Source organism: Diceros bicornis, chromosome 23, assembly GCF_020826845.1.
Source record: "Diceros bicornis minor isolate mBicDic1 chromosome 23, mDicBic1.mat.cur, whole genome shotgun sequence".
Classification (NCBI taxonomy): domain Eukaryota; kingdom Metazoa; phylum Chordata; class Mammalia; order Perissodactyla; family Rhinocerotidae; genus Diceros; species Diceros bicornis.
Genome location: NC_080762.1, coordinates 14,552,757 through 14,569,212, shown reverse-complemented (window position 1 = coordinate 14,569,212; position 16,456 = coordinate 14,552,757). Strand labels below are relative to the sequence as shown.

Below are 16,456 nucleotides of genomic sequence, written 5' to 3'. Positions count from 1 at the left end.
TACCTGATTTAAAATGACAGATGTACCTTAACCTGTACTTTAAAAAATGTGTTAATCTTTTTCAGAAAATAATATTTTAGTTAAATATTAACTTACAATACTCCATAATTTCTTGTTTTTTTTTCCCTAAAAGCGAGGATAGTTGGTAAAATGCTTATAAATCGTTCCAGTTTTTCATGAAAGCCAGCATTCTATCTGCTCACATTTGAGTTTGAATCTGTATTTTGGTGGGGTTAGAGAGTTTACATAATGCATGATGACAGCCGATAATTTTTCTCTATTCCTGGAATTGGTTCCGACTCTGCCATGTGCTCTTTGTTCTTGGATGAATTGGAATAATATATGTGAGGTGCCTGTTATAGGACTTGTTCAAGTACATAAGTTAGATGCTGTAAATGTTAGATGCCTTAACTTCTCCTTCAGGAAATAGACTGTACAACATGATACAGAAGTATCAAAAGAGAACTGAGATGTGGAACAAATTTCAGGAGAAATTTAGCCAGTGATTCATGTTTTTATAAATTCCACCACTAATGTTTTTAGAATTTTTCCATAACACTTTTTTATAAATTAACAAAAATAACTGAAGTTGAATTATTTTATAGCTATCTTTAAGCTTAAATGTTGTCTTTTCATCAGCTGTCAGCATTTTCTTTTGAATAAGCAATTTAGCGGCTAACCTCCTTTTGATAGACTCTGATGCTATCTTATTGTTCAATTAAAATGTCTGTATTTTTCTCCATGAAACAGTTCATATTGATTGTAAGGCAAACCATTTAGTAGCCTCTTTTGGGAGAAAACACATAATATTAAAGCTATACAGTATGTATTTTTAATTGACATTTCTCTATTTTAATCACGTAATTACATTTCACAAAGCTTACAAGGAACTCTTCTTCAAAGAATCTAAATAGTCCTCCTATCACTTTTGGCCTTTTTTCATAGCCTCTCAGTGATCTACTGCTTTTCGTAGTTCACCATGTGATCCTCGCATTTTTATCTCCTTTAGGAAGTTGACAGTAAATTTCAAGGCATACGCTAAGTCAGTATTCTTACATTCGCATCAGTACCACCTCAGAGGGCTTGTTAAACACACACATTGCTGGACCTCATCTTCAGAATTTCAGATTCGACGATTCTGGAGTGGGGTTGAGAATTTGCATGTCTAACAAGTTCCTGGGCCAATGCTGCTGGTCTGTGGACTGCACTTTAAGAAACATCGTCATTAAATATGAAGGATTGTTTGCATGTCTTGAGCTGTTTAATAGTTTTTCTTCTAAATTTAATCAGACTTTGAAGATTAAACCACCTTCTCTTGATTGTCAGTATGTGTATCTCAAATGTTTAAGAGGAAAACCATCTGAGAGAAAAAGGTTTAATTGTTTATTAGAAAAAAGCATAGATAGTCCAACTTTAAAACTGTGAATTTATTTTTGCAGAACCTCTAATTAAGTGTATTTTTGAGTTTATTTCTGTTGCTGTATAATTAGGTATGCTGTATAATTAGGTATTTTATGGCAATATTTTTTATTAAACAATTTTTATATTATATTAAAACAATTATATTTAAACAATTTTTCCAGAATCAGCCGATAAACTTTTTGTAACTTGAAAATTTTATGATCTGTTCTGAGAGAGCTGGTGATTTCTTTTGCCTCTAATTGTATTACGTGGTATAAAAAAATGTTGCCTGTCAAACACGTTTTTGTTTTTGCATCATAATCTTCTTGAAGGAATTTTAAATAAAAAGTTGGGATCTATATCCAGGCATGCTTGGTACTTACACCAAAAGAAACAACTGAACTGAATATTGGATAGGTAGGTAGATGGATGAGTGGGGATGGATGGATGGATGGATGGATGGATGGATGGATGATGTTTTAGGCATCTCTGTATCCTAGGTGGCAGCAGCTTTGTTACAGGTTATTCTTCTGCCTGGAAGCTGGTATATTTCTTTAGATATCAATTGTAAGGTGCATTCAGATTTCAAGTATGTTAATATGTGAGAAATTATGTGACTTAGAGAACATACAGTATCCAAATTAATTTTATATGACTTGTAATGTGGACTAAAGAATTTGGAATTTGTGATGGAAAATTTATTATGTATATTTTCCTTTTAGATTGTCCAGTTTATTGTTACATTGGTTCAGAATAACCAGCTTGTGAGTTTAAAACGTAAAAGGTAAGTGTTTATGATAAAACCGTTTGATCTACACATAGACCACCGAACATTTTAGTGTTTAACCATGAATGGCCTACGTTTGCTGAGTGTATGCCTGTTGTTCCAGATGAACAGTCCTTCCTTGTTAAATTATACTCTCAGCATTTCAAGAGTAGTATTATTTCCTACTGTTGTCATCCTGTTAATATTTTTGAGGGATAAGGGTAGCCTAAATGGTCACTTGACAGATACACACACAGTTAATAAAGAATTCATTTTCATTCACGTTAGCAATTTAATATAACATTAGAAGGCCTGAGTGAGAGAAACTCCTAAAAAGAAGCCATATGTTGAAAAAACATTAAAATTTTTTTACTTGACCTCTCTTATGTTTAAACCACCCATAAGGGTCTTTAAAAACCTGTATATTGACCAATGGTTGTGATACCTATAAATGTCAGTAACTGCCATTTTCACTACTAAAACAAGCATCGTGGACAAAGGAATAGTTGTAAGCAGAAAAAGATTATCTTTTAAGGCTAAGATTTTAGCAAAGCTTGGTTATGCTCACAGCTTATGCTGTGGCCTTAACTCTAATTCCACTAACTAGTTCTTATGATGTTACCTATTTATTTTTTACTATGTAAGTACAGTTTATAACGAGTTAATAGTTCAGTCATCAATGAAGTATTTCTGGAGAGAGTAGTTTATTATATTTATTAGACAAAAATAGTACGGAACAATGGAGAAATAAAAGTCCTAGACATAGTTTCTATTCTAAGATATAATTATTTTTAAGAGTTCCTTGTGTATCCTTACTGAAATTTTTTATTCATTATTTAAAGTTGTGTGTGTGTGTGTGGTGGGGGGTAAATTATTAGAAGCAGTTTAAATTCCTTGTATGTTTGTTCCACTGAACTTCATGAATATCTTCTGATTTTCAGGCCTCTACTTCTAAACTCTAATGGAGCCCAAAAGAAGAATCTGTTTCAGCACATAGTCAAAGAACCAGCTGATAATCACCATCATAAAGTAATTTTTTAGTTGAATTCTATTTTATATCTATTATCTCAAACTAAATTTTATTACAGCAGTATTTCATGCATTCCAAGTTTAGTAAATAATAATCCAAGTGCTCTTTCTCCAGTCTTATTAAATCATGACATTATTATTTGCTTTAGATTATGTTAAGAAATAAACCGTTACAAATATAGTTGTCTTAGTTGCCTTTTCCTAAGTGTTTTTCTCCCCGCCTTCAGTCTCCTCTCGTACCTAGAGATAATCACTATTATTAATTAGTATTTATCATTCCCATGGCCATTTTATATGTGTGAATACCTGAAGAGTGTTTGGTATTATTTTGCATATAAATGATACCATTTTGTACATTTCATTTTGCGTTGTGGCTTTTTTCACTTGGTCTTGCTTTTGAGACTTACTAAACAGAGATTTAGTTCATCTCAATGACTATATGATGTTAATTTAATATTATGGTGATATAATTGTGCATTCATCCATTGGTTATTTTAAATTGTTTCCAACATTTATTATAAATGTGCACAGCCTAGACTGTTTTTCACTGTAGCAATTTCAAAACATAGTTTTGTTTACCTTCATTTTTGTCACAGGCTCGCTGGATAATTTGTCAAACTTAGACTCAGTGGCAAATTAGTCCAGTCCACAGTCCAGACTTATTTGAATATGTGATTATCATTGTTACTTTCAAATCTTAAATTCTAAATACTTGATACATTGCTCAATGATGGGGATATGTTCTGAGAAATGCGTCATGAGGCTATTTTGTCTTTGTGCAAACATCACAGAGTGTACTTACACAAACTAGGTGGTATAGCCTACTACACACCTAGGCTATATAATACTAATCTCACGGGACCACTCTTCTGTATGTGGTCCATCATTGACCAAAACATCATTATGTGGCACATGACTGTACTGCTTTAGATTTATTATTAGAGTATTGAGAGTTTGTTCTCAGGCAAATCAGAGTTAACCTAACATCTGGTTCCTCTTCCTACCTACCACTGTTTCTAAATAACCAAGCATACCTAACTATTTTTAGGATTAAAGACTCAATGTAAATGGATGAAGATTTTTTAATTTAACTGCATTTATGTATTTTTAAACACTGTACATCTTTTGCCTCCGTATTATCTAGTGTTGAAATTTATAGATTTTTGCATTATAATAATGACTGTAGTTTGCTTTAGAGAATTGAATGCTTTTTTATTAATGTACCTATGGTCTGAATATATCTGTAGCTGAATAAAAAAAATTGCTAAAAAGCCAGGCTGACATTTAACTGTGGAATAGTTGAAATGTTTTTTTTCCTATTAATAACACCACTTAATGAGTAAGAAGAAAACATATGTCAAACAGAGTAGCTTGAGATTGAAATAACCCCCATCCTCACATTGGCCATCTTGTTATGCTTGAAATTTCTGGGGAAGTTCTAGTTTTTTTACCCTTTGGGTAAAAAAAAATACTTTAAAATTTGAAGATCTTTTCATAGAAACATTCTGAGGCATGTTATCTTCAAGGTCCCTTACGGTAAAAGAAATAAGTAGAATGCAGATAATACATTTCATCTCTCTGTGAGTTGGTGGTACTAATACCAATTAGTGTGTAAGTCCTGTAAGGGCAGAGAACATACCTGTTTTGCTTACCATTGTATTCCCAATATTTAGTAAATAGTAGGTGCCCAATTAGCATTTTTTTTAAATGGTATGTTGTTTGGTAATCAATATAATTTCAATTTTTTGATATATTTTCTCCCTGATTTTTTAGGTTCCACACAGTAGGACTGAAGGTTTAAAGCCAAGGGAGCGAATTTCAGATGACATCATTATTTATGACGTTACTGATGATAATGCAGATGAAGAAAATATCCCAGTTATTCCAGAAACTAATGAGGATGTTATAGCTGATCCCTCCAAGTAAGGAGATCATGAAATAAAATTTATGAAAATATTGGTTACTTTTATTATTAAAGAGCTAAATTCAAAACCACTTTATTCTTTGATAAACTAGTATCTGACTCATTTTTGGATTATTAAACTGAAAAAATAAGCCAAATTATTCAACCGAATACCTCCCTCCCCCTAGCAAAAAGGCACCCAACAAAAAAAGTAATGAGAATCCTGAGTTTTTAATTTTGGAGTGAAACACCTTTAATTGATTCTTTGTGGTCTTGTATGAAGTATCAGTATTTGTGATTAAGCTACTCACCCAAGAAATTTAAGCCTTTTGGCAAGTGGTTTGGGGGGAGAGTTTCCATGGAGAATGAATGGATAGAATGAATTTATTGAATTGATCTGAAAAATGTAATTGATTCTTTCTCATATTGCTGGTCTAGCTGTAGCCAGTACCCTGATATTGTCATTGTTGAAGATGACAATGAAGATGAGTATGCACCTGTCATTCAGAGTGGAGATCAGAGTGAACCAGCCAGAGAATCCCTAAGTTCAGGCAGTGATGGCACCAGCCCTCTCATGTCTAGTGCCGTCCAGCTAAATGGCTCATCTAGTCTGACCACAGAAGATCCCGTGACCATGATGGATTCCATTTTAAATGATAACATCAATCTTTTGGGAAAGTGAGTGCTCATCTAGATGTTGTCTAAATTTATTTGCTTTCTTTGTTTACTTCACATATTCTGTTTCTCTTTGAGTGATCTTCATTTCAGATTATGAACCCATGTAGTCTACCTTTCTCTGTTTTGGTCAGGGGTCAGCTCTGCAAATGGTATTTTGAGAAGGATTTAATCATCCCAAGAGCAGTCTTGGGATTTTCTTGGCAATTCTTTAGATTTCTTTAGTGAAATACTTGTTTTGGATGTCCATAAAGTGTGTGTGATTGTGTGTAGGTGTGTTTTTATCAGGACTACAGAAAACATAATCTCTATTAAGGGACTTATTTCATAGCATAAGAAAACCAGAAACTAGTAGCAATAACTAATAATCAGACGTTAAACATTTTATAATTTATAGTATAGAGGAAAAAGACAAATCAGATTGTGTTGTTGCAGAACCTTTTTTCTGTGAATACTAAAGGTTTGTATAAAGGCTGTGAGTTCTCCATTAAAAATTTTCAGGAATCTCAAATATTAAATAGGATTCTTAAGGTTAAGGATTGGTAAGGAATCAGCAGTTGCTAGGAGTATTTTATCTAGCTAGATTGCACTGTGATTTTAAACATAAAAACAAGGAAACCTAATATTTGATTTTTTTTTTATATCTTTTTTCCTTAGGGTGGAGCTGTTGGATTATCTTGACAGTATTGATTGCAGTTTAGAGGACTTCCAAGCCATGCTGTCAGGAAGACAGTTTAGCATAGACCCAGATCTCCTGGTTGATGTAGGTACTTTGAATAATCTTTGCTGTACTGGCAGTTTGTGTATTTACATATAATATTTATAAGTCAATACATCATTTTCTTGTATTCTAAACTGTTTTTGCATTTTCTTTTTTTAAATGAATGGTTTTGTTTATCAGAAAGAATGAGCAGATGGGTTCAGGACAGTGAAGAAGGGTGATCACTACCCCATCTCTGTGTAGCAGTTCAGTTAATCTCCCTGTAACAACATACCAACTCTGTTCAACAGTACTGTTAAATACAGGTCTTGTCTGGACTTGTTGCTGTGTTATGTTTTGCTCTGGAATAAATTATCACTGAATACAAGTCTGTGGGAATTAGTAATAGAGATACTTAGCCAGGAAATAGCATAGAGACACTTCTTAATACTTTGAGAATTAATGTTTTCCACTCAGATGTGTTATATTTCATTATATTTGCTATACTTTTTAAATTTTTGTGTTCTGAGACCTAAGGTTCCCCTGCTCCAACCCCCACCACCTCCTGAATGAACTTGACTCCAATATTGTCTGGACTGTGAATCCTTATCTACCATTTCTGGCACTAACCACTTTTCTCACTCTCTTTCCTCTTGTTCCTTCCACTCTTCCCTCCCTTACCTGAAGCTTCCTACATGGCCTGATCCCATCCACATGAATCTTGTTTTCTCCCCTATTCCCATTTTCTGTTGTGAATATGTTTCTCTCTTTATCCTGAGAAATTTTGTTGCTCCTTTTTTTGTGTTTCTTGCCTTAAAATGCAACTTCTCTCACATCAAAATATTCTAGTCTTGCTCTTTTAAGAGCTTCTTATTGAGGCTAAAAGGAATTAGTCCTTTCTTACTCTTCAATCTTATTAATTTAACACCTTACCCCTCTGCTTCTCATCATTCTTTGTCAATGTCACATGAATTTATCATCTTTTCCTTTTGCCAAATCATCAGTGCCTCACAGGATAGATTTCACCTTCTTTGAAGATTTTCTTTCTGGCTGATCTGTGTTACCATCTTAAGTGAATTCGACATCTATGTTAATGACCTACTTCAACTTATTAACAGTAACTTGACAGTCCTTCTTGATTCTTTCAGTCTTTGTCCCCACTCTGAATCCAGGGACTTTTTAGGATATCTGTCCCTTAGATCACTGAGAAGGAAATAAAAATCTCAATTCTGACCCTCTGCAAATCCTTGCAGTCCTCAACTAGATCATTTTAATTCAACTTGGAAACATTTATCACCCTCAATTGTCCTTAGGACCTCATCTAGCCAACTCTTCCCTGTTCACAAAGGATAATTCTCCATGCCCTGGTCTTCTCATAAGCTGTGGAATCTCATATTCTTTCTTCTTAGAGGTAGTACTTACTTTCTTTTCAAATCCAATTTGTAAACCTGCCCTCTGCCTCTCTGTTTTTTCTATCTCTGTCCTTGATCTTTCCCGTCTGCCTTTAATAGGTACAAATGTTCCCTATCTTAAAAAACATTTTGACATGTTGTACTGCTCATTTAACATTCTGGTTCTCTAATCCTTTCACTATAAAATTTTAGAAATGAATGGCTATATTTGTTACTTCTTTTTTTTTCTATACTTCTTTTGAAACCCTGTACTGTCTTGCTTGTTTACTCTAAGCCTGTGCTGCCTATGTTGTCTTGATTTACCCATCCATAGTAAGTAGGCTGCGTGGTTTTTCCCCAAATAAGGCCACTGGGCTAGTGGAAGAAGGTTTGTTTTGAATCAGACAAATTTGGGTTCCATTTTTGACTCATGTTGCTTAATAGCTGTTACTAACTTTGGGGAAGTTAACGTCTCTTGCCCAGTTTCCCTATCTATTAAATGTGGCTAATGCTTAATGTGAGGGGTTGTTGTGAGGATTATAAATTATGAACACTATCATTATTAATACTATTGATTTTCCACAATAGAACTTTTTTTGTGGAAGTTAGAGGCACTGGGCCTCTTTGTTCTCTTTCTGCCTCCCTAATCGTTCTTTGCTTTCTCCAAGAGCTTTTCTTTTTCCTGCTGTGTTCTACTTGGGGGTATTTCCCAGGGTACCCAGTCTTTTATCCTCTTTCATTTTTTCTACTTCTCTTATTTTTCTTTTCTTTCTCTGTGAAGGGATTTTGGATTGCTCTCAAATGTGTATCTTCAGCTCTTAATATTTTTTAAAGTAAACTTTGGTGGAATTCTAATTCCATGCTTTTGGGGTCATCAGTTAGATCTTGCCTTAGATTATTGTGTTTAACACCTAACTTTTCTTAATTCTGTAAACTAGCTACGCTTTTCAGCTTTCTTATGTTCTTTCTTTTTTTTTTTTTTTTGTGAGGAAGATTAGCCCTGAGCTAACATCTGTTGCCAATTCTCCCCTTTTTGCTTAGGAAGATTGGCCCTGGGCTAACATCCATGCCCATCTTCCTCTACTTTATATGTGGGACATATATCAAAAGCATGGCTTGATGAGTGGCGTGTAGGTCCATGGCCAGGATATGAACCCGCAAACCCCAGGCCGCCAAACCAGAATACGTGAACTTAACTACTACACCACCGGGCCGGCCTTCAGCTTTCTTATTTTCTATAGTGGTATCAGACTTCTCTTTACTCACCCAGGATAGTAATCACAGATTCATATTGGTTTTCTTATTTTTGTCTCATCATTCACCAAGTCCTGTATATTTTCCAAAATGGCATTCATAAGCCATCCCTACTCTCTATTTCCACTGTTGTCTCTCTCATCCAAGACCTTCATTATTTCATCCTTCAGTTATGCTGTATTGTTGTATGTGAAAAATCCACCCATAGGCTGCCTTGTTCTCTGAGATGGCAAAAATGGTAAGGACATGAATAAGTATGCTGAGGAGTTCATGGGTTACCTCTGCAGAGTTCAGTACTGAGGGACGTAGTGTAGAGTCAGCTGGAGGGGCCTGGCCTTAAAATTCAACCAACTGTGTCAGCTCCTCATATGTGATATGCTTTTTTCTACTTCACACCATGAGTCTTCTGGGAATACAAGAAGGTATCCCTGAGTCAGTGGGTAGGGGGAGTGGGGCATAGAAAGAGTGCAGAGTTTACACTGCTGGACCTCCTCAGATGCCACTCTCAGTAGGGCCAGAATCTGGTCAGGCCTCTGAGGCTGTGACAAGGTGAACTGGCAGAGATTGGCAGTCATGTGTAGCTATCTACTCTAAGGAACTGAGTCTCTTCCACTTCATGGATCAGTAAGTGGTATGAAAAGGGGAAAAGTTAATGAAAGAAAGGGAAGAGCGGGGGGTATTTACAGGGCTACTATGAATGTGGAATCTAGCTGTGACCTCTCTGCATTTCATTTTATCCTGTGAACCATTTGGTGTGCTCATTTTCCTAAAATGCTTTAATTGCTATATTTCATTGCTCAGGCCACTCCCTAAGGCTCCTGTTGCTGACAGAATGTGGTCTTGTCCACTGACTGGGCTTGCTCTACTTTTTGAACCTTACATATACTACTTACTGTTCAACTCAGAACTTTTACGTTATTTGGACTGGTTGTCTTATCTGTTTCTAGAATTTACCCCACAACCCTTCCTGCTTCTCTCTTGTTGATAATGCTATGACATTGTACTCTTCCCTCCATCCTCTCCTTTCCAAGTCCTAACCATTCTGCAGGGACTGATGCATTTTGCATAACTTCGTCAAGACGAAGTTTCATCCTTTGTGTGTGTGTGTCTTTCTGTCTGTGTCTGTGTTTCCCTTCTTTTTCCTTTCTCTTTACTCCTTAGTGCCTTCAATCCTCCCTATCCATTATTGTAATATTGGATTGTATCTGATCATATGTTGCTATTTGATGTTGTTCTTATCTTGTCTTTTAGATTGTAAGCTCCTGGAGAGCAGGAATAGTGTCTTCATCTTGTAGTCTTCATGATGTCAGTTATTTCTTAGATGCTCAGTAAATCGCTGTGGAATGCATGACTTTGAAGCTTATGACTTAAACAAAAGTTATGTCTGTAAACTGAGTGGACTTAGGAGTGCAGTAAGCAGTGGTCTTAGCATTTACACCTCTTGGTAGGTGAGATGAAAAGAACTAACAAGGAGGTATGCCATTTGTTCAGAGGGTTCCACTTGAGGTGTAATTTAGGAGCCACTGTCATAGAGCAGATTCTGTACATTTATCATGTAATTATCAGGCAGTCAGTGAAGGCTTAGTGTCAGGGCACGGAACTGAGCTCTGGGTGCCACTTAAGGTGAAAAGCAGTTAGGGAGAGAAAAATAAATGAAATGAAGGAGAGGGGAGGTGGGGAAAACCACCACTTGTCTCAAGTGATTTATCCCAGTGTTTTATAGAGAAATTCTTACGTCTGATGCGTGGGCTAGTTTGCTCTGCTTTTGTTTGTTTTTCTTTCTGCTTTCCTGCTTTTCTCCTCCAAACTTATTTTACTGTCTGGAAACTTCCTAGAGTAGGAGCTACATCTCTTCGCCCAACATGGCTGTATAAAAATTTTGAACACACAGTTAATTATTTTTTAATATTTTTTAAACTTATTATTTTTCTTGTTTGGTCTTTCAGCTTTTCACTAGTTCTGTGCAGATGAATCCCACAGATTACATCAATAATACAAAAGTAAGTTTTAATTCATGTTGCTCAGGACCCATAGCTGTAAGAATCTGAAAAAAGCCCTAGTAAGTAGAAAGCAATATCACTCCCAGTTAGAAAAAGCATTTTATATTCTTACTTAGTATGTGTGATCAACATAGTACAATTCTAGATGAAAAATTAGCTTTTGGTTATGGGGTAAATCATTGCCCAATTCTACTGGCACTTGTGCAGTTAACTACCATTATCAAATCAGCCCTCAAAGTGCTGGGAGATAACCTGACTAAACTTGGCATGTTCAGGTATATCAGTGGAATGAATTATTAAATTATGATTTCTTCATGTTTTATGTGCTTCATTTTACATTCTTATTTCTTCTATAAACAACTTCTCGGGGCTGGCCTGGTGGCGTCGCAGTTAAGCACATGCACTCCGCTTCGGTGGCTCGGGGTTGCAGGTTTGGATCCCAGGCACATACCCGATGCACCGCTTGTCAAGCCATGCTGTGGCAGCATATAAAATAGAGGAAGATGGGCACAGATGTTAGCCCAGGGCCAATCTTCCTCAGCAAAAAGAGGAAGATTGGCATCAGATGTTTAGCTCAGGGTTAATCTTCCTTACAAAAAAAGAAAGAAAGAAAAAAACAATTCTCAGCATTTTTTATTGAAAATTTGCTGGTACCCTTATTCTTAAATAAGTTCCTTCCTTTTATTAGCATACAGTAAAAGCTTAGGGATTTGTACTAATTGTAGGTAAGGCAAATTGAAACAATGAAGTATGGATTTTGGACTTGTCTTTAAGTAATGGTTTTTGTTATTTTCTTAAACATATAGGGAAGTCCAGTTGAGATTAGCAAGTGTTGACAAATTCTTTAGAACTAGTTGTTAATGAGTAATAAGGACAATTTGAAGTTGTTAGAGCAGATGTTTAGAAATCATTCTGTTACTTTGTACAGCTTATTGTCTTGAATGGGTATATACTCCTGTTTATCTTATATTTAAATCAAATTGTTTAGTAATCCCTGTTTTTCATCGAATACAAAGGTAAATCAAGTCCTCTGAAATTTGTATAAATTCTAGATTAGTGGAATCAAAATTTTATTTTGATTGTTCTTTGTAGTCTAAAAATGAACACATATCAAATAAATATGAGTGATTAGAGTGAGGAGGTAGAATTTTTCTGACTATTGTCATGTGTGAGGATAGCCTGATGATATTTTCTACATTTTCCAAGTTACAGCCTGGGTAACTTAGAGTTGAAGGAATTTGTGAATTTTTGAACCAGCAAGTTGATTATACATTCAGTATTTGGATGATTTATAGCAGTTTTGGCATATTGTAAAGGCGACTTAGTAAATATTTTTGGTTTTGCGGGCCATATGTTCTCTGTCACAACTACGCAGCTCTGCAGTTGTAGTGCAAAAGCAGCCATAGACATTACAGGAAAGAATGAGTGTAGCTGTGCTCTAATAAAACTTGATTTATAAAAACAAGCAGCATGCTGAATTAGGCATGTGGATCGTAGTTTGCCTAGATTTATATTATAAGATTCTATGGACCACCTCAACACTGTATTTCAGTAAGTATGATATTACTGAATGTTAGACCTTAAGTTGAATGAACCTATATCATGCATTCATGTAGTGAATGTGCTGTATTGTTTGTTTATTGCTAGACATTTAGTCATTCTTGATTCTTGGATCATCCTTCTTATTCCAAAAGCTAATAGCTTAAATACAGTTTTCAGAAATAGTAGTTAAATAGCAAATTGCATATTGCTCTACAATATAATAGAAAAATTAGTGACTTTTCATTAGAGTTCCAGAATCTAGATTAATGTTTTCAAATAATTGGCACATCAGCTTTCATTCCCTTGCTCATGACGGGTATTATATGACATGGATTACAACACTCTTTTCTAATAGATCGGGATGTCTTATACTCCTCAGTACAGCAATCTAAGTAACCACTACTCATGATTAAGAATTTGCATGGGGGTGGGGACAGCCCCGTGGCGTAGCGGTTAAGTCCGTGCGCTCCGCTGCTGGAGGCCTGGGTTCAGATCCCAGGTGCGCACCGATGTACAGCTTGTCGGGCCATGCTGTGGCAGCGTCCCATATAAAGTGGAGGAAGATGGGCACAGGTGTTAGCCCAGGGCCAGTCTTCCTCGGCAAAAACAGGATTGGCAAGGATGTTAGCTCAGGGCTGATCGTCCTCACACACACACACAAAAAAGAATTTGCATGGGAGATGAAACCCATTTGTCATCCTGGTTCTTATGTTTTAGAATAACAACAATAGCATTCGAAAATACCTATTTTAGGAAGTATAAAAATGGTGATGATATTATTGCATTAATGTTTATTGTGAATGCTAAATGAGAAATTTTTTATGTAAATTTTTGGAAAGGTTTAAGTAGTTTTTATTATATTTGGGGCTGTTCTTTGAATCCTGGAAACTTGTACTGCTTGATTTTAAGATGAATATCAGGGGAATTATAGGAGTTAGTATGCTTGTTACACCACATATATACTTAATCAGCATGCAGATATCTGCGACTTACAGCTACTCAGGAAAAATTGTGAACCTCCTCACCTTAGTTTGAACATCGTTGAAAAGAACACTGAAGAACTTAACAGCATTAATGATTTAATCCCCTTACAATCAGATATAAGGAGAGAAGACAGTGGTTGAAAGAAGCAATTTAGATGACAGAAAAGAACTGAAAGAGCCACAAAAAGAAAATGAAGAAACACCACTTCCACTTTGAGGCTTCCAAATAAAGAGATAACTAGGTTTAAGGATGTCACCATGTCACCCTGAGCTGCTCTAAATATGTTCACTGTGCTAAATATTCTGTTTGTGAGTGAAGAGAAATGTGTAATACATTTTTAACCAAAACTGTTTAAAATGAGTTTGTTTAAAAGAAGTCTCTCTTAATTAGCAGTTTGAAACCAGCCATCTTTGATTCATTTCCATCTTTTACCCTTGACAAATTCTGTCTATTCTACTGTTGAATTGCCACCTCTTTTTCATACTTAATTGTCATCCTAGTTCAGGTTCTTTGTTTCATCCTTGGTGACAGCAATACTTTTCTTAACCAGTCTTGTTACCTCTACTCAAATCTCTTTCTGTCTCTAATCCATCTTTCCTGATGCTCTCCCTTCCCATATATTTCAGATAATATACCAGTATTCACATGCTGTACCAGTTTATTTTTTTCTATTTGTCAGGAACATATAAAATATGAAACATATTTTTAATATTTTTTCTCTTTTAGTCTGAGAATAAAGGATTAGAAACTACCAAGAACAATGTAGTTCAGCCAGTTTCAGAAGAGGGAAGAAAATCTAAACCCAAAACAGGTCAGTATAAATGTAGTGTTAGTTTCTATAGATTTTTTAAATTAAGAGTCCTACTTAGAAACTAATGAGAGCCAAAGAAAGTCTTGCCATACTTAACAGTGAACACAGAATGTACTGATCTCAGTTCTCTGCATAATGTATCAAGGTTCCAGCATATAGAGAAAATTGAATTGCTGAGGTAATAGTTCTTAAAGTTTGTCATGTTTTTGGGGTTTTTTTTTTCCTATTTAACTTGAGGAAAACTGAAAGAACCCTCATTTCTTAATTGTTAAAGACTTCTGACTTACACATTTTTAAATTTATTGACACAAAGTATCATATTTCTTATTTGGCTATATAGGGGATAGTGTTTGCATGCACATCTCTGTTTCCATTTTTTCCACCTTTGGCTTGAACTCTGTATAAGCTGGTGATAAAAGCATTTTTCTAATCTTTATTGTAGATAAGCAGCTTATCCAGTACACCGCCTTTCCACTTCTTGCATTCCTCGATGGGAACTCTGCTTCTACTGTTGAACAGGGAAGTACAGCATCATCAGAAGTTATGTCCTCTGTAGATAAACCCATAGAAGTTGATGAGCTTCTGGATAGCAGCCTGGACCCAGAACCAACTCAAAGTAAGCTTGTTCGCCTGGAGCCATTGACTGAAGCCGAAGCTAGTGAAGCCACACTGTTTTATTTATGTGAACTTGCTCCTGCACCTCTGGATAGTGATATGCCACTTTTAGATAGCTAAATCCCCAAGAAGTGGACTCCACATGTATATATTCATCAAAATGATGAACTATTTATTTTAAAGTATCATTTGGTACTTTTTTTGTAAATTGCTTTGTTTTGTTTAATCAGATAACTGTGGAATCAGAAGCACCTTTTGCTTTTCTCACTAACCACACACTCTTGCAAAGCTTTCAGATGTTACTCAGCTACATAGGTACACAGGATTTAATGCACATTATTGGCAAATCTCTAAGTTGGATTCAAATGGCCATTTTTCTCCAATTGTAGTAAATTGGATTTCTTTTTTACATATATGCCCATTAACCCCAGTTACACTTTTGTTTGTTTGTTTTACTTGTTTGATGCTGTCTGTTTGCATTGAGTGTAAGTCACTAGAACTAATGGTAGACCTCCTAAAACTTTCTCTGTTCCGGTTACTTTTATTAAATATTTTTCACTTGGCTTATTTTTAAAACTGAGAACATAAAGTGCCTGTATCTTGTAAAACTTCATTTGTCCCTCTTGGTTCAGAGAAGTTCATTCATGTTCAACAGGAAAGGCAAAGTTTACTTGAGTGCTTACTGTCTGATGTGGCTCCAGCTCCACATACACAGAAAGAAGGGGGTAGGATATCGTCAACTCCATCCCCCTCGTTGGACTAGTTTTAAGTAAAAGTTTTCTGGTTTGTGTTTTTTGAACCATACTGTTTAGTAAAATAAATATAATGAATGTTGCATACTAGTGTCTGTTATGTGTTTTCTTTGGAGGTGACAGTCCTGTGTAACAATTTTTCCTTTTCATGGAAAGTAGATAGACTTAAACTGTAAACTGTGTCTGTTGTCCATTATCCTTAATATGAGTCACACCAAGATCTTTGTGCATCACCTCAAAAGATAGACTGTGTATTGCAACAGGGAAGAAATATAATTTATCTGAATTTAATGTGTTTTAAAGTTCTTCTTTGTTTAAAAGTTATACTAGCTTGCTTTCTATGTTTCTAATAAAGAACTGAGAGAAGTATGCTTCTCATTGTCCCAGTTGAGGTAAGAACATTATCACTGCATGCCACTGAGGGTCTACAATTTTTGCCCTGAGAGAAGATAAGAGAAACAGTCAAATCACTTCCTCCCTTTGAAACATTTGCTCAGGAGGGTTATAGAAACTTCATGCAAGGCCAGGGCACCTTTTTATCAACTCGAAGGCAGAAGGCTGGAAGCAATGCAGTTAATATCTGAATATTTTATAGTGCTGTTTGATGAGGAATTACAAAGATGGCCTTCCTGT

The 16,456-nt window shown here is 35.5% G+C and overlaps 1 protein-coding gene across 2 annotated transcripts in view; it reads left to right on the top strand.

Moving 5' to 3' along the window:
- The window catches only part of HSF2 (heat shock transcription factor 2), a 33,913-nt gene extending 18,005 nt beyond the window's left edge, over window positions 1-15,908 (top strand). The window contains exons 6-13 of one of the 2 annotated variants that reach the window (XM_058566371.1): window positions 2,124-2,185; window positions 3,109-3,196; window positions 4,970-5,118; window positions 5,538-5,777; window positions 6,432-6,537; window positions 11,066-11,119; window positions 14,372-14,456; window positions 14,899-15,908. In XM_058566371.1, the coding sequence (XP_058422354.1) occupies window positions 2,124-2,185; window positions 3,109-3,196; window positions 4,970-5,118; window positions 5,538-5,777; window positions 6,432-6,537; window positions 11,066-11,119; window positions 14,372-14,456; window positions 14,899-15,191 (1,077 nt within the window). In that variant the 3' untranslated portion in view covers window positions 15,192-15,908. The remainder of the gene's footprint in view (window positions 1-2,123; window positions 2,186-3,108; window positions 3,197-4,969; window positions 5,119-5,537; window positions 5,778-6,431; window positions 6,538-11,065; window positions 11,120-14,371; window positions 14,457-14,898) is intronic. The other variant, XM_058566372.1, reaches the window with a different exon arrangement.
- Window positions 15,909-16,456: the final 548 nt, after the last annotated feature.